This window comes from Mobula hypostoma, chromosome 28, assembly GCF_963921235.1.
Source record: "Mobula hypostoma chromosome 28, sMobHyp1.1, whole genome shotgun sequence".
Classification (NCBI taxonomy): domain Eukaryota; kingdom Metazoa; phylum Chordata; class Chondrichthyes; order Myliobatiformes; family Myliobatidae; genus Mobula; species Mobula hypostoma.
The window spans coordinates 26,716,011-26,738,364 of record NC_086124.1 but is presented as its reverse complement, the minus strand read 5'-3'; the positions used below and the strand labels follow the sequence as shown (position 1 = coordinate 26,738,364).

At 53.2% G+C, this 22,354-nt stretch overlaps 1 protein-coding gene across 1 annotated transcript; it reads left to right on the top strand.

Moving 5' to 3' along the window:
- Positions 1-205: 205 nt before the first annotated feature.
- LOC134338772 (transmembrane and coiled-coil domains protein 1-like) lies at positions 206-22,187 on the top strand. The gene is made up of 3 exons (XM_063034822.1): positions 206-724; positions 19,636-19,771; positions 21,172-22,187. Exons 1-3 carry the CDS (start codon positions 381-383, stop codon positions 21,466-21,468), a joined length of 777 nt encoding a protein of 258 aa, XP_062890892.1. The 5' UTR covers positions 206-380; the 3' UTR covers positions 21,469-22,187.
- The last annotated feature ends 167 nt before the right edge of the window (positions 22,188-22,354 follow it).

The window sequence follows — 22,354 nt, the reverse complement described above, 5'->3', positions numbered from 1 at the left end:
CCTTCTCCTTCCTGTCACACACCTCGATCCCTCCTTCCCCTCTCCCTCAATACCTCCCCACTCCTTCTCCCTCCCGTCACACCCCTCCCTCCCTCCTTCCCCTCTCCCTCAATTCCTCCCCACTCCTTCTCCCTCCCGTCACACACCTGGATCCCTCCTTCCCCTCTCCCTCAATTCCTCCCCACTCCTTCTCCCTCCCTCAAACACCTCCCTCCCTCCTCCCCTCTCCCTCAATTCCTCCCCACTCCTTCTCCCTCCCGTCACACACCTCGATCCCTCCTTCCCCTCTCCCTGACCCGCAGCCCCTCCAGGCCGCCCCCTTTGGGCAGACGGAGCCCAGGACCCCCAGACTACCCTCGCTCGCCGATGGTGAGCCGGAGATGCCGGAGGCCTCGGGGCCCAGGACGCAGCTGCTGACCCAGCCTGAGCGGCCGGACAGCCCGTGGCCCCAGCGGGAGGGCTCGGAGGTGACCAGCGACACGGAGCCCCTCCGCTCCAGCCCCCGCCCCCAGGCCGAGACCCCGGACTGGCTGAGTCCCGAGGCCAGCAACGACTCCAGCTGGCTGCCCGACCGGGAGAGCCTGCTGACCCCCTCTGTCCTGGAGGAGCTGGCCGCGCTGCGGGACGCCCAGCAGAGCCTGGAGCTGAGCCTGCTGGGCCTGGTTGAACGCCAGCGGCGGGAACTCGCCGCCCTGGAGGAGCTGCTGCAGGAGGAGAGCCAGCGGTAGGTACCGGGGGCGGCCCGAGGCGCCCGGCTTCGGGCAGGGCGCGGGGGGCCGGCTGCATTGGAGAGCCAGAGTGCTGAGAGGCCGGACAAACTTGGGGTTGAGGCGGCGGACGCTGTTCGGATGGTGGGATCATGAGCCGGGAAGAGGGAAGACGGTCTTTTCCCCCAAAGGATTAGTCTTCACCCCTTTTCCAGCTCTCCCTCCCCCGCTTCTCACTTCATTCTCACTCCTTCCCCCGCTTCTCACTTCATTCTCACTCCCCCGCTTCTCACTTCATTCTCACTCCCTCCCCCGCTTCTCCCTTCATTCTCACTCCCCCGCTTCTCACTTCATTCTCACTCCTTCCCCCGCTTCTCACTTCATTCTCACTCCTTCCCCCGCTTCTCACTTCATTCTCACTCCCTCCCCCGCTTCTCACTTCATTCTCCCTTCCTCCCCTCACTTCTCACTTCATTCTCCCTCCCTCCCCCGCTTCTCACTTCATTCTCCCTCCCTCCCTCCCCCGCTTCTCACTTCATTCTCACTCCCCCGCTTCTCACTTCATTCTCACTCCCCCGCTTCTCACTTCATTCTCACTCCCTCCCCCGCTTCTCACTTCATTCTCACTCCCCCGCTTCTCACTTCATTCTCACTCCCTCCCCCGCTTCTCACTTCATTCTCACTCCCTCCCCCGCTTCTCACTTCATTCTCCCTTCCTCCCCTCACTTCTCACTTCATTCTCCCTCCCTCCCCCGCTTCTCACTTCATTCTCACTCCCTCACTTCTCAATTCATTCTAACTCCCTCCCCGCTTCTCACTTCATTCTCACTCCCTCCCCCGCTTCTCACTTCATTCTCACTCCCTCCCCCGCTTCTCACTTCATTCTCACTCCCTCCCCCGCTTCTCACTTCATTCTCACTCCCCCGCTTCTCACTTCATTCTCACTCCCTCCCCTGCTTTTCACTTCATTCTCACTCCCCCGCTTCTCACTTCATTCTCACTCCCTCCCCTGCTTCTCACTTCATTCTCACTCCCTCACTTCTCAATTCATTCTAACTCCCTCCCCCGCTTCTCACTTCATTCTCACTCCCTCCCCTGCTTCTCACTTCATTCTCACTCCCCTGTTTCTCACTTCATTCTCACTCCCTCCCCGCTTCTCACTTCATTCTCACTCCCTCCCCCGCTTCTCACTTCATTCTCACTCCCTCCCCTGCTTCTCACTTCATTCTCACTCCCCTGTTTCTCACTTCATTCTCACTCCCTCCCCGCTTCTCACTTCATTCTCACTCCCTCCCCCGCTTCTCACTTCATTCTCACTCCCCCGCTTCTCACTTCATTCTAACTCCCTCCCCTGCTTCTCACTTCATTCTCACTCCCTCCCCCGCTTCTCACTTCATTCTCACTCCCCTGTTTCTCACTTCATTCTCACTCCCTCCCCGCTTCTCACTTCATTCTCACTCCCTCCCCCGCTTCTCACTTCATTCTCACTCCCTCCCCCACTTCTCACTTCATTCTCACTCCCTCCCCCGCTTCTCACTTCATTCTCACTCCCTCCCCCACTTCTCACTTCATTCTCACTCCCTCCCCCGCTTCTCACTTCATTCTCACTCCCTCCCCCGCTTCTCACTTCATTCTCACTCCCTCCCCCACTTCTCACTTCATTCTCACTCCCTCCCCCGCTTCTCACTTCATTCTCACTCCCTCCCCCGCTTCTCACTTCATTCTCACTCCCTCCCCGCTTCTCACTTCATTCTCACTCCCCCGCTTCTCACTTCATTCTCACTCCCTCCCCTGCTTCTCACTTCATTCTCACTCCCCCGCTTCTCACTTCATTCTCACTCCCTCACCTGCTTCTCACTTCATTCTCCCTCCCTCACTTCTCAATTCATTCTCCCTCCCTCCCCGCTTCTCACTTCATTCTCACTCCCTCACTTCTCAATTCATTCTAACTCCCTCCCCGCTTCTCACTTCATTCTCACTCCCCCGCTTCTCACTTCATTCTCACTCCCTCCCCGCTTCTCACTTCATTCTCACTCCCTCCCCGCTTCTCACTTCATTCTCACTCCCTCCCCCGCTTCTCACTTCATTCTCACTCCCCCGCTTCTCACTTCATTCTCACTCCCTCCCCTGCTTCTCACTTCATTCTCACTCCCCCGCTTCTAACTTCATTCTCACTCCCTCCCCTGCTTCTCACTTCATTCTCACTCCCTCACTTCTCAATTCATTCTAACTCCCTCCCCCGCTTCTCACTTCATTCTCACTCCCCTGTTTCTCACTTCATTCTCACTCCCTCCCCGCTTCTCACTTCATTCTCACTCCCTCCCCGCTTCTCACTTCATTCTCACTCCCCCGCTTCTCACTTCATTCTCACTCCCTCCCCCGCTTCTCACTTCATTCTCACTCCCTCCCCCACTTCATTCTCACTCCCTCCCCCGCTTCTCACTTCATTCTCACTCCCTCCCCCGCTTCTCACTTCATTCTCACTCCCTCACTTCTCAATTCATTCTAACTCCCTCCCCGCTTCTCACTTCATTCTCACTCCCCCGCTTCTCACTTCATTCTCCCTCCCTCCCCCGCTTCTCACTTCATTCTCACTCCCTCACTTCTCAATTCATTCTAACTCCCTCCCCGCTTCTCACTTCATTCTCACTCCCCCGCTTCTCACTTCATTCTCACTCCCTCCCCCGCTTCTCACTTCATTCTCACTCCCTCCCCCGCTTCTCACTTCATTCTCACTCCCCCGCTTCTCACTTCATTCTCACTCCCTCCCCTGCTTCTCACTTCATTCTCACTCCCTCACTTCTCAATTCATTCTAACTCCCTCCCCGCTTCTCACTTCATTCTCACTCCCCTGTTTCTCACTTCATTCTCACTCCCTCCCCGCTTCTCACTTCATTCTCACTCCCTCCCCGCTTCTCACTTCATTCTCACTCCCCCGCTTCTCATTTCATTCTCACTCCCTCCCCCGCTTCTCACTTCATTCTCACTCCCTCCCCCACTTCTCACTTCATTCTCACTCCCTCCCCCGCTTCTCACTTCATTCTCACTCCCTCCCCCGCTTCTCACTTCATTCTCACTCCCTCCCCCGCTTCTCACTTCATTCTCCCTTCCTCCCCTCACTTCTCACTTCATTCTCCCTCCCTCCCCGCTTCTCACTTCATTCTCACTCCCTCACTTCTCAATTCATTCTAACTCCCTCCCCGCTTCTCACTTCATTCTCACTCCCCCGCTTCTCACTTCATTCTCACTCCCTCCCCCGCTTCTCACTTCATTCTCACTCCCCCGCTTCTCACTTCATTCTCACTCCCTCCCCCGCTTCTCACTTCATTCTCCCTTCCTCCCCTCACTTCTCACTTCATTCTCCCTCCCTCCCCCGCTTCTCACTTCATTCTCACTCCCTCACTTCTCAATTCATTCTAACTCCCTCCCCGCTTCTCACTTCATTCTCACTCCCCCGCTTCTCACTTCATTCTCACTCCCTCCCCCGCTTCTCACTTCATTCTCACTCCCTCCCCCGCTTCTCACTTCATTCTCACTCCCTCCCCCGCTTCTCACTTCATTCTCACTCCCTCCCCCGCTTCTCACTTCATTCTCACCCCCCCGCTTCTCACTTCATTCTCACTCCCTCCCCTGCTTCTCACTTCATTCTCACTCCCCCGCTTCTCACTTCATTCTCACTCCCTCCCCTGCTTCTCACTTCATTCTCACTCCCTCACTTCTCAATTCATTCTAACTCCCTCCCCTGCTTCTCACTTCATTCTCACTCCCCTGTTTCTCACTTCATTCTCACTCCCTCCCCTGCTTCTCACTTCATTCTCACTCCCTCACTTCTCAATTCATTCTAACTCCCTCCCCCGCTTCTCACTTCATTCTCACTCCCTCCCCTGCTTCTCACTTCATTCTCACTCCCCTGTTTCTCACTTCATTCTCACTCCCTCCCCGCTTCTCACTTCATTCTCACTCCCCCGCTTCTCACTTCATTCTCACTCCCTCCCCGCTTCTCACTTCATTCTCACTCCCTCCCCCACTTCTCACTTCATTCTCACTCCCTCCCCCACTTCATTCTCACTCCCTCCCCCGCTTCTCACTTCATTCTCACTCCCTCCCCCGCTTCTCACTTCATTCTCCCTCCCTCCCCCGCTTCTCACTTCATTCTCACTCCCTCACTTCTCAATTCATTCTAACTCCCTCCCCGCTTCTCACTTCATTCTCACTCCCCCGCTTCTCACTTCATTCTCACTCCCTCCCCCGCTTCTCACTTCATTCTCACTCCCTCCCCCGCTTCTCACTTCATTCTCACTCCCCCGCTTCTCACTTCATTCTCACTCCCTCCCCTGCTTCTCACTTCATTCTCACTCCCTCACTTCTCAATTCATTCTAACTCCCTCCCCGCTTCTCACTTCATTCTCACTCCCCTGTTTCTCACTTCATTCTCACTCCCTCCCCGCTTCTCACTTCATTCTCACTCCCTCCCCGCTTCTCACTTCATTCTCACTCCCCCGCTTCTCATTTCATTCTCACTCCCTCCCCCGCTTCTCACTTCATTCTCACTCCCTCCCCCACTTCTCACTTCATTCTCACTCCCTCCCCCGCTTCTCACTTCATTCTCACTCCCTCCCCCGCTTCTCACTTCATTCTCCCTTCCTCCCCTCACTTCTCACTTCATTCTCCCTCCTTCCCCGCTTCTCACTTCATTCTCACTCCCTCACTTCTCAATTCATTCTAACTCCCTCCCCGCTTCTCACTTCATTCTCACTCCCCCGCTTCTCACTTCATTCTCACTCCCTCCCCGCTTCTCACTTCATTCTCACTCCCTCCCCTGCTTCTCACTTCGTTCTCACTCCCCCGCTTCTCACTTCATTCTTACTCCCTCCCCTGCTTCTCACTTCATTCTCACTCCCTCACTTCTCAATTCATTCTAACTCCCTCCCCCGCTTCTCACTTCATTCTCACTCCCTCCCCTGCTTCTCACTTCATTCTCACTCCCCTGTTTCTCACTTCATTCTCACTCCGTCCCCGCTTCTCACTTCATTCTCACTCCCTCCCCCGCTTCTCACTTCATTCTCACTCCCCCGCTTCTCACTTCATTCTCACTCCCTCCCCGCTTCTCACTTCATTCTCACTCCCTCCCCCGCTTCTCACTTCATTCTCACTCCCTCCCCGCTTCTCACTTCATTCTCACTCCCTCCCCCGCTTCTCACTTCATTCTCTCTCCCCCGCTTCTCACTTCATTCTCACTCACTCCCCTGCTTCTCACTTCATTCTCACTCCCCGCTTCTCACTTCATTCTCACTCCCTCCCCTGCTTCTCACTTCATTCTCCCTCCCTCACTTCTCAATTCATTCTAACTCCCTCCCCCACTTCTCACTTCATTCTCACTCCCTCCCCCGCTTCTCCCTTCATTCTCACTCCCCCGCTTCTCACTTCATTCTCACTCCTTCCCCCGCTTCTCACTTCATTCTCACTCCTTCCCCCGCTTCTCACTTCATTCTCACTCCCTCCCCCGCTTCTCACTTCATTCTCCCTTCCTCCCCTCACTTCTCACTTCATTCTCCCTCCCTCCCCCGCTTCTCACTTCATTCTCCCTCCCTCCCTCCCCCGCTTCTCACTTCATTCTCACTCCCCCGCTTCTCACTTCATTCTCACTCCCCCGCTTCTCACTTCATTCTCACTCCCCGCTTCTCACTTCATTCTCACTCCCTCCCCCGCTTCTCACTTCATTCTCACTCCCCCGCTTCTCACTTCATTCTCACTCCCTCCCCCGCTTCTCACTTCATTCTCACTCCCTCCCCCGCTTCTCACTTCATTCTCCCTTCCTCCCCTCACTTCTCACTTCATTCTCCCTCCCTCCCCCGCTTCTCACTTCATTCTCACTCCCTCACTTCTCAATTCATTCTAACTCCCTCCCCGCTTCTCACTTCATTCTCACTCCCTCCCCCGCTTCTCACTTCATTCTCACTCCCTCCCCCGCTTCTCACTTCATTCTCACTCCCTCCCCCGCTTCTCACTTCATTCTCACTCCCCCGCTTCTCACTTCATTCTCACTCCCTCCCCTGCTTTTCACTTCATTCTCACCCCCCGCTTCTCACTTCATTCTCACTCCCTCCCCTGCTTCTCACTTCATTCTCACTCCCTCACTTCTCAATTCATTCTAACTCCCTCCCCCGCTTCTCACTTCATTCTCACTCCCTCCCCTGCTTCTCACTTCATTCTCACTCCCCTGTTTCTCACTTCATTCTCACTCCCTCCCCGCTTCTCACTTCATTCTCACTCCCTCCCCCGCTTCTCACTTCATTCTCACTCCCTCCCCTGCTTCTCACTTCATTCTCACTCCCCTGTTTCTCACTTCATTCTCACTCCCTCCCCGCTTCTCACTTCATTCTCACTCCCTCCCCCGCTTCTCACTTCATTCTCACTCCCCCGCTTCTCACTTCATTCTAACTCCCTCCCCCGCTTCTCACTTCATTCTCACTCCCTCCCCCGCTTCTCACTTCATTCTCACTCCCCTGTTTCTCACTTCATTCTCACTCCCTCCCCGCTTCTCACTTCATTCTCACTCCCTCCCCCGCTTCTCACTTCATTCTCACTCCCTCCCCCACTTCTCACTTCATTCTCACTCCCTCCCCCGCTTCTCACTTCATTCTCACTCCCTCCCCCACTTCTCACTTCATTCTCACTCCCTCCCCCGCTTCTCACTTCATTCTCACTCCCTCCCCCGCTTCTCACTTCATTCTCACTCCCTCCCCCACTTCTCACTTCATTCTCACTCCCTCCCCCGCTTCTCACTTCATTCTCACTCCCTCCCCCGCTTCTCACTTCATTCTCACTCCCTCCCCGCTTCTCACTTCATTCTCACTCCCCCGCTTCTCACTTCATTCTCACTCCCTCCCCTGCTTCTCACTTCATTCTCACTCCCCCGCTTCTCACTTCATTCTCACTCCCTCACCTGCTTCTCACTTCATTCTCCCTCCCTCACTTCTCAATTCATTCTCCCTCCCTCCCCGCTTCTCACTTCATTCTCACTCCCTCACTTCTCAATTCATTCTAACTCCCTCCCCGCTTCTCACTTCATTCTCACTCCCCCGCTTCTCACTTCATTCTCACTCCCTCCCCGCTTCTCACTTCATTCTCACTCCCTCCCCCGCTTCTCACTTCATTCTCACTCCCTCCCCCGCTTCTCACTTCATTCTCACTCCCCCGCTTCTCACTTCATTCTCACTCCCTCCCCTGCTTCTCACTTCATTCTCACTCCCCCGCTTCTAACTTCATTCTCACTCCCTCCCCTGCTTCTCACTTCATTCTCACTCCCTCACTTCTCAATTCATTCTAACTCCCTCCCCCGCTTCTCACTTCATTCTCACTCCCCTGTTTCTCACTTCATTCTCACTCCCTCCCCGCTTCTCACTTCATTCTCACTCCCTCCCCGCTTCTCACTTCATTCTCACTCCCCCGCTTCTCACTTCATTCTCACTCCCTCCCCCGCTTCTCACTTCATTCTCACTCCCTCCCCCACTTCATTCTCACTCCCTCCCCCGCTTCTCACTTCATTCTCACTCCCTCCCTCCCTTCTCACTTCATTCTCACTCCCTCCCCCTTAACTCCTCTCATTCTCACTCCCCCCTTCTCACTTCATTCTCACTCCCCGCTTCTCACTTCATTCTCCCTCCCTCCCCGCTTCTCACTTCATTCTCACTCCCTCACTTCTCATTCATTCTACTCCCTCCCCGCTTCTCACTTCATTCTCACTCCCTCCCCCGCTTCTCACTTCATTCTCACTCCCCCGCTTCTCACTTCATTCTCACTCCCTCCCCTGCTTCTCACTTCATTCTCACTCCCTCACTTCTCAATTCATTCTAACTCCCTCCCCGCTTCTCACTTCATTCTCACTCCCCTGTTTCTCACTTCATTCTCACTCCCTCCCCGCTTCTCACTTCATTCTCACTCCCTCCCCGCTTCTCACTTCATTCTCACTCCCCCGCTTCTCATTTCATTCTCACTCCCTCCCCCGCTTCTCACTTCATTCTCACTCCCTCCCCCACTTCTCACTTCATTCTCACTCCCTCCCCCGCTTCTCACTTCATTCTCACTCCCTCCCCCGCTTCTCACTTCATTCTCCCTTCCTCCCCTCACTTCTCACTTCATTCTCCCTCCCTCCCCGCTTCTCACTTCATTCTCACTCCCTCACTTCTCAATTCATTCTAACTCCCTCCCCGCTTCTCACTTCATTCTCACTCCCCCGCTTCTCACTTCATTCTCACTCCCTCCCCCGCTTCTCACTTCATTCTCACTCCCCCGCTTCTCACTTCATTCTCACTCCCTCCCCCGCTTCTCACTTCATTCTCCCTTCCTCCCCTCACTTCTCACTTCATTCTCCCTCCCTCCCCCGCTTCTCACTTCATTCTCACTCCCTCACTTCTCAATTCATTCTAACTCCCTCTTCCATTCTCACTCTTCTCACTTCATTCTCACTCCCCGCTTCTCACTTCATTCTCACTCCCTCCCCCGCTTCTCACTTCATTCTAACTCCCTCCCCCGCTTCTCACTTCATTCTCACTCCCTCCCCGCTTCTCACTTCATTCTCACTCCCCCGCTTCTCACTTCATTCTCACTCCCTCCCCTGCTTCTCACTTCATTCTCACTCCCTCACTTCTCAATTCATTCTAACTCCCTCCCCTGCTTCTCACTTCATTCTCACTCCCCCGCTTCTCACTTCATTCTCACTCCCTCCCCTGCTTCTCACTTCATTCTCACTCCCTCACTTCTCAATTCATTCTAACTCCCTCCCCCGCTTCTCACTTCATTCTCACTCCCTCCCCTGCTTCTCACTTCATTCTCACTCCCCTGTTTCTCACTTCATTCTCACTCCCTCCCCGCTTCTCACTTCATTCTCACTCCCTCCCCGCTTCTCACTTCATTCTCACTCCCTCCCCCGCTTCTCACTTCATTCTCACTCCCCCGCTTCTCACTTCATTCTCACTCCCTCCCCCGCTTCTCACTTCATTCTCACTCCCTCCCCCGCTTCTCACTTCATTCTCACTCCCTCCCCGCTTCTCACTTCATTCTCACTCCCTCCCCCGCTTCTCACTTCATTCTCACTCCCTCCCCCGCTTCTCACTTCATTCTCACTCCCTCCCCTGCTTCTCACTTCATTCTCCCTCCCTCACTTCTCAATTCATTCTAACTCCCTCCCCGCTTCTCACTTCATTCTCACTCCCTCCCCTGCTTCTCACTTCATTCTCCCTCCCTCACTTCTCACTTCATTCTCACTCCCTCCCCCGCTTCTCACTTCATTCTCACTCCCTCCCCCGCTTCTCACTTCATTCTCCCTCCCTCACTTCTCAATTCATTCTAACTCCCTCCCCCGCTTCTCACTTCATTCTCACTCCCTCCCCTGCTTCTCACTTCATTCTCTCTCCCTCACTTCTCACTTCATTCTAACTCCGCTTCTCACTTCATTCTCACTCCCCCGCTTCTCACTTCATTCTCACTCCCTCCCCCGCTTCTCACTTCATTCTCCCTCCCTCACTTCTCAATTCATTCTAACTCCCTCCCCCGCTTCTCACTTCATTCTCACTCCCCCGCTTCTCACTCCCTTCCCTGCTTCTCACTTCATTCTAACTCCCTCCCCGCTTCTCACTTCATTCTCACTCCCTCACTTCTCAATTCATTCTAACTCCCTCCCCCGCTTCTCACTTCATTCTCACTCCCTCCCCGCTTCTCACTTCATTCTCACTCCCCCGCTTCTCACTTCATTCTCACTCCCCCGCTTCTCATTTCATTCTCACTCCCTCACTTCTCACTTCATTCTCACTCCCTCCCCGCTTCTCACTTCATTCTCAGTCCCCTGCTTCTCACTTCATTCTCATTCCCCCGCTTCTCACTTCATTCTCACTCCCTCCCCCGCTTCTCACTTCATTCTCACTCCCTCCCCCGCTTCTCACTTCATTCTCACTCCCTCCCCCGCTTCTCACTTCATTCTTACTCCCTCCCCTGCTTCTCACTTCATTCTCACTCCCCCGCTTCTCACTTCATTCTCACTCCCTCCCCTGCTTCTCACTTCATTCTCACTCCCTCACTTCTCAATTCATTCTAACTCCCTCCCCCGCTTCTCACTTCATTCTCACTCCCTCCCCTGCTTCTCACTTCATTCTCACTCCCCTGTTTCTCACTTCATTCTCACTCCGTCCCCGCTTCTCACTTCATTCTCACTCCCTCCCCGCTTCTCACTTCATTCTCACTCCCTCCCCCACTTCTCTCACTTCCCCCTTCTCACTTCATTCTCACTCCCTCCCCCGCTTCTCACTTCATTCTCACTCCCTCCCCCGCTTCTCACTTCATTCTCACTCCCTCCCCGCTTCTCACTTCATTCTCACTCCTCCCCGCTTCTCACTTCACTCCTCTCCCCCGCTTCTCACTTCATTCTCACTCCCTCCCCTGCTTCTCACTTCATTCTCACTCCCCCGCTTCTCACTTCATTCTCACTCCCTCCCCTGCTTCTCACTTCATTCTCCCTCCCTCACTTCTCAATTCATTCTAACTCCCTCCCCCGCTTCTCACTTCATTCTCACTCCCCCGCTTCTCACTTCATTCTCACTCCCTCCCCGCTTCTCACTTCATTCTCCCTCCCCCGCTTCTCACTTCATTCTCACTCCCTCCCCCGCTTCTCACTTCATTCTCACTCCCTCCCCGCTTCTCACTTCATTCTCCCTCCCCCGCTTCTCACTTCTCAATTCATTCTCACTCCTCCCCGCTTCTCACTCCCTCCCCGCTTCTCACTTCATTCTCACTCCCTCCCCTGCTTCTCACTTCATTCTCTCTCCCTCATTTCTCACTTCATTCTAACTCCGCTTCTCACTTCATTCTCACTCCCCCGCTTCTCATTCTCACTTCATTCTCACTCCCTCCCCCGCTTCTCACTTCATTCTCCCTCCCTCACTTCTCAATTCATTCTAACTCCCTCCCCCGCTTCTCACTCCCTTCCCTGCTTGTCACTTCATTCTAACTCCCTCCCCGCTTCTCACTTCATTCTCACTCCCTCACTTCTCAATTCATTCTACCTCCCTCCCCCGCTTCTCACTTCATTCTCACTCCCTCACTTCTCACTTCATTCTAACTCCCTCCCCACTTCTCACTTCATTCTCACTCCCTCACTTCTCAATTCATTCTAACTCCCTCCCCCGCTTCTCACTTCATTCTCACTCCCTCCCCCGCTTCTCATTTCATTCTCACTCCCTCACTTCTCACTTCATTCTCACTCCCTCCCCCGCTTCTCACTTCATTCTCACTCCCTGCCCCGCTTCTCACTTCATTCTAACTCCCTCCCCCGCTTCTCACTTCATTCTCACTCCGTCCCCTGCTTCTCACTTCATTCTCCCTCCCTCACTTCTCAATTCATTCTAACTCCCTCCCCCGCTTCTCACTTCATTCTCACTCCCTCACTTCATTCTCACTCCCTCCTCCGCTTCTCACTTCATTCTCACTCCCTCACTTCTCACTTCATTCTCACTCCCTCACTTCTCAATTCATTCTAACGCCCTCCCCCGCTTCTCACTTCATTCTCACTCCCTCCCCCGCTTCTCTCTTCATTCTCCCTCCCTCACTTCTCAATTCATTCTAACTCCCTCCCCCGCTTCTCACTTCATTCTCACTCCCCCGCTTCTCACTTCATTCTCACTCCCTCACTTCTCAATTCATTCTAACTCCCTCCCCGCTTCTCACTTCATTCTCACTCCCCCGCTTCTCACTTCATTCTCACTCCCTCACTTCATTCTCACTCCCTCCCCGCTTCTCACTTCATTCTCACTCCCTCCCCCGCTTCTCACTTCATTCTCCCTCCCTCCCCGCTTCTCACTTCATTCTCACTCTGTCACTTCTCAATTCATTCTAACTCCCTCCCCCGCTTCTCACTTCATTCTCACTCCCTCCCCCGCTTCTCACTTCATTCTCACTCCCTCCCCCGCTTCTCACTTCATTCTCACTCCCCCGCTTCTCAATTCATTCTAACTCCCTCCCCCGCATCTCACTTCATTCTCACTCCCTCCCCGCTTCTCACTTCATTCTCACTCCCCCGCTTCTCACTTCATTCTCACTCCCTCCCCTGCTTCTCACTTCATTCTCCCTCCCTCACTTCTCAATTCATTCTAACTCCCTCCCCGCTTCACTTCATTCTCACTCCCCCGCTTCTCACTTCATTCTCCCTCCCTCCCTTCTCACTTCATTCTCCCTCCCCCGTTTCTAACTGCATTCTCCCTCCCCCGCTTTTCACTTCATTCTCCCTCCCCTCACTTCTCACTTCATTCTCACTCCCCCGCTTCTCACTTCATTCTCCCTCCCTCACTTCTCACTTTATTCTCCCTCCCTCACTTCTCACTTCATTCTCCCTCCCTCCTCCGCTTCTCACTTCATTCTCCCTCCCCCGCTTCTCACTTCATTCTCCCTCCCCTCACGTCTCACTCCCCCGCTTCTCACTTCATTCTCCCTCCCTCACTTCTCACTTTATTCTCCCTCCCTCACTTCTCACTTCATTCTCCCTCCCTCCTCTGCTTCTCACTTCATTCTCCCTCCCTCCCCGCTTCTCACTTCATTCTCCCTCCCTCCCCGCTTCTCACTTCATTCTCCCTTCCTCCCCTCGCTTCTCACTTTATTCTCCCTCCCCTCAGTTCTCACTTCATTCTCCCTACCTCCCCTCACTTCTCACTTCATTCTCCCTACCTCCCCTCGCTTCTCACTTCATTCTCCCTACCTCCCCCCTCAGCTGGTTTCACCTGCCATCTTCCAGCTTCTCCTCCTCTCCCCTTCTCCCCCCCCCCAACCTTCTTATTCTGGCTGCTTCCCTCCGCCCCTTCCAGTCCTGGAGAAGGGTCTCGGCCCGAAACGTCGACTGTTTATTCATCTCTGTAGACGCTGCCCGACCTTCCGAGTTCCTCCACCAGTTTGTGTACATTGCTCTGGATTTCCAGCATCTGCAGAACCTCTTGTGTTTCATTCCTGACGCAGGGTCTTGACCCGAAATATCGACAGTCTCCCTCAACCCCTCCACCATTCCTTCTCCCTCCCCTGTCACACACGTCTCCCCCTCCCCATCCCCCACCCCTTCTCCCTCCCTCGAACACCTCCCTCCATCTCCCTCCCCCCACCCAAGCACGGTTAGCACGGCGCTTTACAGTACCAGTTCCTGCCACTGTCTGAGAGGAGTTTGTACGTTCTCCCTGCGACCGCGTGGATTTCCTCCGGGTGCTCTGGTTTCCTCCCACAGTCCTGTGATTAGGCTAGGGTTGAATTGGGGAATTCTTGGGCAGCTCGGCTCGAAGGGTCAATTCCACACTACATCTCAACAAAGGAACAGTTATTACCCCTCGACCATCAGGCTCTTGAACCAGAGGGGATAACTTCACTTGCCCCATCGTTAAAATGTTCCCACAACCTGTAGACTCACTTCCAAAGGCTCCTCATCTCGTGTTCTGATACTTATTGTTTATTTATTTATTTTGGTTTTTCTGCAGTTTATTGTCTTTTGCACACTGGTTGAATGCCCAGATTGGGCGGTCTATCATTGATTCTGTTCTGGTTGTTATCCTATTTTGGATTTATTGAGTATGCCCACAAGAAAATGATTCTCAGGGTTGTATATGTGTACGTTGGTAATCTTGCTCACCAACCACAGTTTCAAAGTTCAAAGTAACTTTATTGGCAAAGGACTGGGCGGTATAATGAGCAACTGGAGACATGGGCAAAGAGATGGCCGGTTTGGGATTGGTTTATTGTCACCTGTATCAAGGTACAGTGAAAATCTTCTCTCGCAGAAGATCAGATCATTACACAGTGCATCGAGGTAAAACAATGAAGAATGCAGAATAAAGTGTAACAGTTACAGAGGAAGTGCAGTGCAGGTAGACAATAAGGTGAAAGGTAGATTGTAACGTCAAGATATTATTGCATTGTGGAGCCATTCTTTCATCTATTTACATAGTGTGGGCACGTGGCCAAGTGGTTAAGGCTTTGGACTAGCGACCTGAAGGTCGTGAGTTCGAGCCCCAGCCGAGGCAGCGTGTTGTGTCCTTGAGCAAGGCACTTAACCACACATTGCTCTGCGACGACACTGGTGCCAAGCTGTATGGGTCCTAATGCCCTTCCCTTGGACAACATCGGTGTCGTGGAGAGGGGAGACTTGCAACATGGGCAACTGCCGGTCTTCCATACAACCTTACCCAGGCCTGCGCCCTGGAGAGTGAAGACTTTCCAGGCGCAGATCCATGGTCTCGCAAGACTAACGGATACCTTAGTAGTATTTACACACGGATGGATGTATCGATTGAGATACAATGCGGAACCTGCTTTTCCAGCCCTTTGACTGCGCCACCCACAACCCCTGGTTTAACCCTCGCCTAATCGCGAGACAATTTACAAAGACCAATTGACCTACTGACCGGTACGCCTTTGGACTGTGGGATGGAAACCCACGCGGTCACGGGGAGAACGTACAAACTCCTCGCGGACAGCGGCGGGGATTTGAGTGCTGTGTAACATCAGCATAGAAGCTGTCCTTGATCCCAGTGCGACGGGTCGACGGGGCCAGGCCAGGAGCTTTCCTGTCTGAGGAGCCTGCGTGGTCGGACTAGGGGAGGTTATTGGAGATGTTCACAATAACAGCCTTCTGGAACAAGTGCGAAGGGCTGTGTCTTGGAAGTCAAACGTAAGGGGAAATTATGTGGTGAATGGCAGATGCAGATTCATCCAGAATGATCCTGGGAATGAAAGGGTTAAGGTATGAGGAGCATTTGATGACTCTGGGCCTGTACTCGCTGAAGTTTAGAAGAATGGCGGGGGTTGGGGTACAGAATATCATTGAACTCTATCGAATATTGAAAGGCTGAGATAGGGTGGACATGGAGAGGGTGTTTCCTATAGTGGGGGAGTCCAGGACCAGAGGGAACAGACCGAGAATAGAGGGACGTCCCTTTAGAACAGAGATGAGGAGGAATTTCTTTAGCCAGAGGGTGGTGATTCTGTGGAATTCATTACCACAGATGGCTGTGGAGGCCAAGTCATTGGGTGTGTTTAAAGCGGAGGTTGATAGGTTCCTGATTGGTAAGGACATCAAAGGTTACGGGAAGAAGGCTGGAGAATGGGGCTGAGAGGGATAGTAAATCAGCCAGACTGGAATGGTGGAGTATATTCAACGGGCCGAATGGCCTAATTCTGCTCCTGTGTCTTATGGGCATGGAGTCGTCATTGAAAAGAGGCCCTTCGGCCCGACTGGGCATGGCAAGCCAATCCATCCAGCTTGTTGTTGGACTTTGGGAGGTCCAGTGCAAGGGTAGGAAGTGACTGGGCCCTCGTGGACATGGAGGTACAGGGGGATCTCGGGGTGCAAGTCCGCTGCTCCCTGAAAGCGGAAAAAATAATTAGTCAAGGTGGTAAATGAGGCCTGTGGCATGCTCGCCTTCATTGGTTTAGAAACTAGGTGTAAAGGTCAGAGGTTATTTAAGTTCAAGTCTAATTATCATGAATACTGCCGAACGAAACAGCATTCCACTGCGCTAAGGAGCGCAGCAGAAGGCACACAAGATAGCAAGCATAGCCACACACAAAAAAAGAAATATATGTTTGTATCCCAAATCCCTGAGTGACATATTCCGCAAATTGATGTGCAGTTTCCTGGAGCCGGCAGAAGAATGCACGCATGCAATCCAGCTTGTCATTCCACCGATCGAGCACTGGAGGGCAGCACTGAGAGGAGAGGCCAACCCCCAACCGAGCATGGACGCCACACTGCACCGCCTCCAGCATCTCCTCTCTTGGACTGCAGCAGCAGCAGGCAGGCCCGCGGCTTGAGGCCCAGCCCTCACTACGACTGAGGCCGTGCAGCTCCCCCGCCACCTGTCGAGCCAACAAACAGGGAGAGCGGGCCTGCAACATCTTAAATTAAAGAAGTCTAAGACAGGTCCTCTGAAATAACACGCAGGGATTTAAAAGCTGCTAATTGTCTCCACCTCTGATCCTCCCATGAGGACTGGCTCATGGGCCTCTGGTTTCCTTCTTGTAGAACATAGAATAGTACAGCACAGTACAGGCCCTTCGGCCCACAATGTTGTGCCGACCCTCAAACCCTGCCTCCCATATAGGCCCCCACCTTAAATTCCTCCAGTTAATAATCAGATCTTTGGTCTGTCACGTACCCCGTGACGGGAATAAAGAACCAGCAGAGATGGAAAACACTTTGGACTCCAGTATTGCTATAAACTAATAATATTCAGTTTGTGGTATTGAGTTGAGTAGTGATGGAGAGAGAGAGAGAGGGAGAGATTTGAGTCTTCAGATGAGCTGACGCCATCGATCTTCTCTTTGTCCTCCGAAATCCTTTAAAAGTCACCGACTGTGACTTCAACAAAGGGGACTGGTTTTCTGTGGTGGAGCTATCAACCCAGACAAGGGTTAGACACATGGACAACTCCCCACCGGTCATGGCCTTTTCACACTGCAAGAGCGACTGATCGATCCGCCAAAACCCACTTTTCTGCGGGCACAACAAAGCTCATTCAGTGTCCAAAACATGTGTCTGAGGTCTGTATCATCTGACCTCCTATTTATCTCACCGTACTGAGTACCACCTGTCATTTAAATAACTCCTCCTTCCTCTCTCTGTGTCAGAAATGTACCAGCAGGCAAATGTCCTTGAGAAGTATCAACACACTGCCGAAAAATCATAACACCAATTGCCCATCAAATAACGTCACCCTCGGTTACCATAGCGAATTACGAGCTGCTCGGTGCCATCTCCAACTCAGCAGAAATCCAAACGTTAGCCAGTTCTTTCTCGTGCCTGAAAGTGACAGTCCAACAGTTAATCTTCGTCTCTCTCTCTCTCTCTCTCTTTTCAAAAGCACACCCACAGGGGTAATCGAGCACAGTTCATAGGGGTAATTCAGGACCCCGTCAGAGGTCTTGCTGACATTGAGTGAGAGGTTGTTGTCGCACTACTCAGCCAGATTTTCAAACTCCCTCCTACACATCACAGTGGTGGTGTCAGCCAATTTAAATATGGCATTGGAGCTGTGCTTGGCCTGACAGTGTAAAGTGAGAAGAGCAGGGGGTAAGCACGCGGTATTGCAGTGCATCGGTGCTGACAGAGATTGGGAAGGAGACACCATTCCAAACTGACTGTGGTTGCCAATCGAGGATCCAATTGCACAAGGAGATCTTGAGGCCGAGATGTTGGAGCTAATTGATCAGATTTGGGGGTTTGGTGGTATAGAACACTGAGCTGGAGTCGATGAAGAGCATTCTGGTGTTCCAGGGTTGGTGACGAGCCAGTGAGGTGGCATCTGCTGCTTCGGTGGTTGAACTGGAGCAGATCCAAGTCGCTTCTGAGGCAGGAGTCGATGAATTTCATCCCCAACCCCTGCAAACACTTCATCACAGCTAGTCATCGAGGCAGGTCACCGCGCTCTTCTTGGGCACTGGGATAGTTGAAGCCCACCTGAAGCAGGTGGGAACCTCAGGCTGCTGAAGCAAGAGGCTGAAGATCTCAGTGAACACCCTAGCCAGTCGATCAGCACAGTACGTGGCCAGGGGCCCTTTCACCAATATCTTCTCCTGCATCTGTAGTTTGTCTTCCTTTGCACATTGGTTGTTGGTCAGTCTTTACGTGTACTTTCTCATTGGTTCTATTGAGTTTCTTTGGTCTACTGTGAATGCCTGCAAGGAAGCAAATGGTGACACACAGGTACTTCGTTAATAAATTTACTTTGGACTCAGGTAACCAACATTCACAAGAAAAAAATATTAATTGTTTCAACTTTGCACAACTCGTACAAGGGGAGAACGTGGAACGAGAATGTAGAGCAGTGTTGCTGGATGGAGGCAGTGACTAGGGTTGTGCTGGCTGGTTCGAGAGCCGGATGGTTGAAGGGAAGTCGCTGTTCCTGGACACGGTGGTGTGGGATTTGAGGCTTCTGTACCTCCTGCCCAGTGGGAGCAGCGAGCAGGGAGCGCCAGCCGGATGGTGGGGATTCTTCGCGCATGAAGAAAGGCTCCTCTCTCTCTCTGAGGGACAGGACTCCCGGTTCTTTTCTGTGCCAGGGGACCATTCGCCGTTCCCACCTTCCTCCAACCAGCCTCGCTGGTGGCTGAGAGTCGCCAGGATCCGGGGTGGGGAGAATTGGCGGGAGGGTGGGGATAATGGTCAGGGTGGACTCGCTGGACAGAAAGGTCTGCTTCTGCCCTGCACCACTCAGTGACCTGGTGGGGTGGAGGGTGAGCCGCTCTCCTGATCCTGATTTCCACCAACAAACAACTGACAACAGTGAAAACCGGCTTCCCCTCGGTCAGTGCAGGGGCGAGTGGTCGTGTCCCACACACTCTGTCTGTGTGAGTATGTGTATGCCTCTGTGTGCGTGCGCATGTGTGCCTATCTGTGTGGGTGGGTGTGTGTCTGCCTCCTCTGTGTGTGTGTGTGTGTGTGTGTGTGGTGGGGGGGGGGTCTCAGACCTCTCTGTGTCTGTGGGTATGTGTCTGTCTCTGTCAGTGTGAGTATGTGTGCCTCTCTCTCTCTGACCTCTCTGTGTCTGTCTTGTCTGTGAGTGGGAGTGGGTGTGTGTCTGTACCTCTCTCAGATCTCTGTGTCTGTCTGTCTGTAGTTTGTACCTTTCCTCTCTGACCCCCGTAGTTTCCTCTGAACACCAGTCCCCCCCCCAATGTATCAGCAACACGCAGGGTCGGTGGATTAATCGGCCACCCTGAATCGCCCTTCCACCCCCACCCCAACTGTGCGTGAGAGTGGTAAAGACTGGGGGAGTCGATGGGAACACAGGGAGAGCACAATCGACCCAGCCTGTTTCCACTGCCCTCACTTGGAAGTCTAAACCTCCCGTCCCCCCACTCCCGAATGCAGCCCCCGCCCACGGTGATCCTTCGCTCCTGTCCCAAGGTCCCGTCAGCTGCAGGTTCAGCTGCACGATCTGATGGACCTGCACCAGAACGAGCTCAACAACCTCAAGGACAACCTGGCCAACCTGGAGGAGAAGATCGCTTACCAGTCCTACGAGAGCAGCAGAGACATCTGGGTCAGTCTGACGGTGCTGGGGAGCGGGGCGAGGGATCACTGTTCATATCTGTGTGCCACAGTGGGTGCAGCCAATTAGACCGAGCGGAAATTATAGACCAGTTAGCCTGGCTTCAGCGGTTGGCAAGATGTTGGAGACCATCATTAAGGATGAAGTTTTGGGGTACTTGGACGCACACGATAAAATAGGCCAATGACAGCATGGTTTCTTTAAGGGGAAATCGTGCCTGACAAATCTGTTGGAATTCTTTGAGGAAATAACAGGCAGGATAGACAAAGGAGAATCAGTGGATGTTGTTTACTTGGACTTTGAGCAGACCTTTGACAAGGTACTGCAAGGTACTACAAGATGCTGCTTACCATGAAAAGAGTATTACAGGAAAGGTACTAGTTTGAGTAGAAGATTAGCTAATTGGCAGGAGGCAAAGAGTGAGAATAAAGGGGGTCTGTAAGGGTGGGCTGCTGGTGTTCCACAAGGGTCAGTGTTGGGACCGCCTCTTTTCACGTTACATGCCAACGATTTGGGTGAAGGAGTTGATGGCTTTGTGGCCAAGTTTGCAGATGATACAAATATGGGTGGAGGGGAAGGTAGTTTTGAGGAAGCAGGAGATCTTGGACATATTGGAAAGGATGGGCAGATGGAATATGGTGTAGGCAAGTGTACAGCCATGCACGCTGGTAGAAGGAATAAAGGTGTAGATTATTTTCTAAATGGGGAGGAAATTGGGAAATTAGAGGTGCAAGGGGACTTGGGAGTCCTCGTGCATGATTCACTACAGGTTGAGGAAGGAAGGCGAATGCACTATTGGCATTCATTTAGAGAGGATTCGAATATAAAAGCAAGGATGTAATGCTAAAGCTTTATAAGGCATTGGTCAGACTGCACTTGAGGTATTGCAGACAGTTCTGGGCCCCCTATCTAAGAAAGGATGTGCTGGCATTGGAGAGGGTCCAGAGGAACTTCACAAGAATGAGGAGCTTTTGGTAGGTCTGGGCCTGTACTCACTGAAGTTTGGAAGAATGGGGGGGGGGGGGGGATCTCTTTGAAGCCTACTGAATGTTGAAAAGCCCAGATAGAGTGGAAGTGGAGAGGATGTTTCCTGTGCTGGGGGAGTCTAGGACCAGAGGGTACAGCCTCAGAAGGTCACCCCTTTAGAACAGAGATGAGGAGGAATTTCTTTAGCCAGAGGGTGGTGAATCTGTGGAATTTATTGGCACAGACGGCCGTGAAGGCCAAGTCTTTGGGCGTGTTGAAAGTGGAGCTGATAGGTTCTTGATCAGTGAGGGCATCAGAGGTTACGGGGAGAAGGCAGGAGAATGGGGTTGAGTGGGATAATAGATCAGCCAGGGTACCTGGTGAGAGGGAGAGATTCCTCACTGCTGCTCCCCTCTCCCCCTCAGGAGGTGTTGGAGGCTTTCCAGAGCAAGCTGCTGAGGCTGGAGCAGCTGCAGCAGGTGTCCCAGGCTGAGCAGCCGGGCGGCCACGAGCTCCTCGGCAAGTCCATGAACCTGCTGCTGCTGATGGCCGCCGTGGCCCTGACGCTCATGTCCACGCTCTCGGCTCTGGTCTTGCCCTTCGTTCGCACGCGGACCCGCACCCTCACCACCTGTGCCCTGTGCCTGCTGCTCCTCTGGCTCTGGGGCAACTGGGACTCTTTCCGGGTCCAGCCCGCCAGCCCCAAGTCCCTCCAGGGCTGAGCTCAACGTCCTCTACTGCCCGTCTTGGGACACTAAGCCAGCACTTTCAGCCAGATCGGACATCTCAAGTTTTAAAAGGATGCATCTGACCCACCCAGGGGCACCGAGTGATGCAAAGACCGGAAAACAGCACAGCCTGCCATAAGGCACAGGAGCAGAATTAGGCCACTCGGCCCATCGAGTCTTCTGTCATTCCATCATGGCTGATTTATCCCTCTCAACCCCGTTCTTCTGCCTTCTCCCCATAACCTTTGGCATCCTCACTAATCAAGGACCCATCAACCTCCATTTTAAATTCACCCAGTGACTTGGCCTCCACAGCTGTCTGTGGGAACGAATTCCTCAGATTCCCCACCCTCTGGCTAAAGAAATTCCTCCTCATCTCTGTTCTAAAGGGGTGACCTTCTATTCTGAGACTGTACCCTCTGGTCCTAGACTTCCCCCCTACAGGAAACACCCTCTCCACGTCAACGCTCCGCTCCCACGAACTGTTTGTAATCTGGACGCTTCACAAAGTGGGCAGCTTATCCCCACGAAACAAGATGCCAGGTGACCGAAGGTGCCCGCAGCCAGCAAACTCCCGAGAGCTGGTTGGTGGGCACGGTGACCGTAAGCTGGAGATGAACTGTGTAAATACCATTCTGTGTGAAACCTTGTTAACAGAACGTTTGGACAAGGTTCAATGTCTTGTTCCCCCCAGAGCAGGAGTGAGTCCATGAACCAGACATCCGGGGGGGGGGGAGATTCTGGCTTGGGGGAGGGAGAGAGGGAGATGTTGGGGGGGGAGGAAGAGGGAGATGTGGAGGGGGGTTCTGGCTGGGGGGGCAGAGAGATGTGGGGGGGAGGGAGATGGGGACATAGGGAGATGGGGGGGTTCCGGCTCAGT

Coding starts and splice junctions, on each gene's coding strand:
- LOC134338772 (XM_063034822.1), top strand. CDS start 381: ATGCCGGAGGCCTCGGGGCCCAGGACGCAGCTGCTGACCCAGCCTGAG. Junction 725..19,635: donor CTGCAGGAGGAGAGCCAGCG/GTAGGTACCGGG, acceptor TCCTGTCCCAAG/GTCCCGTCAGCTGCAGGTTC. Junction 19,772..21,171: donor AGAGCAGCAGAGACATCTGG/GTCAGTCTGACG, acceptor TCTCCCCCTCAG/GAGGTGTTGGAGGCTTTCCA.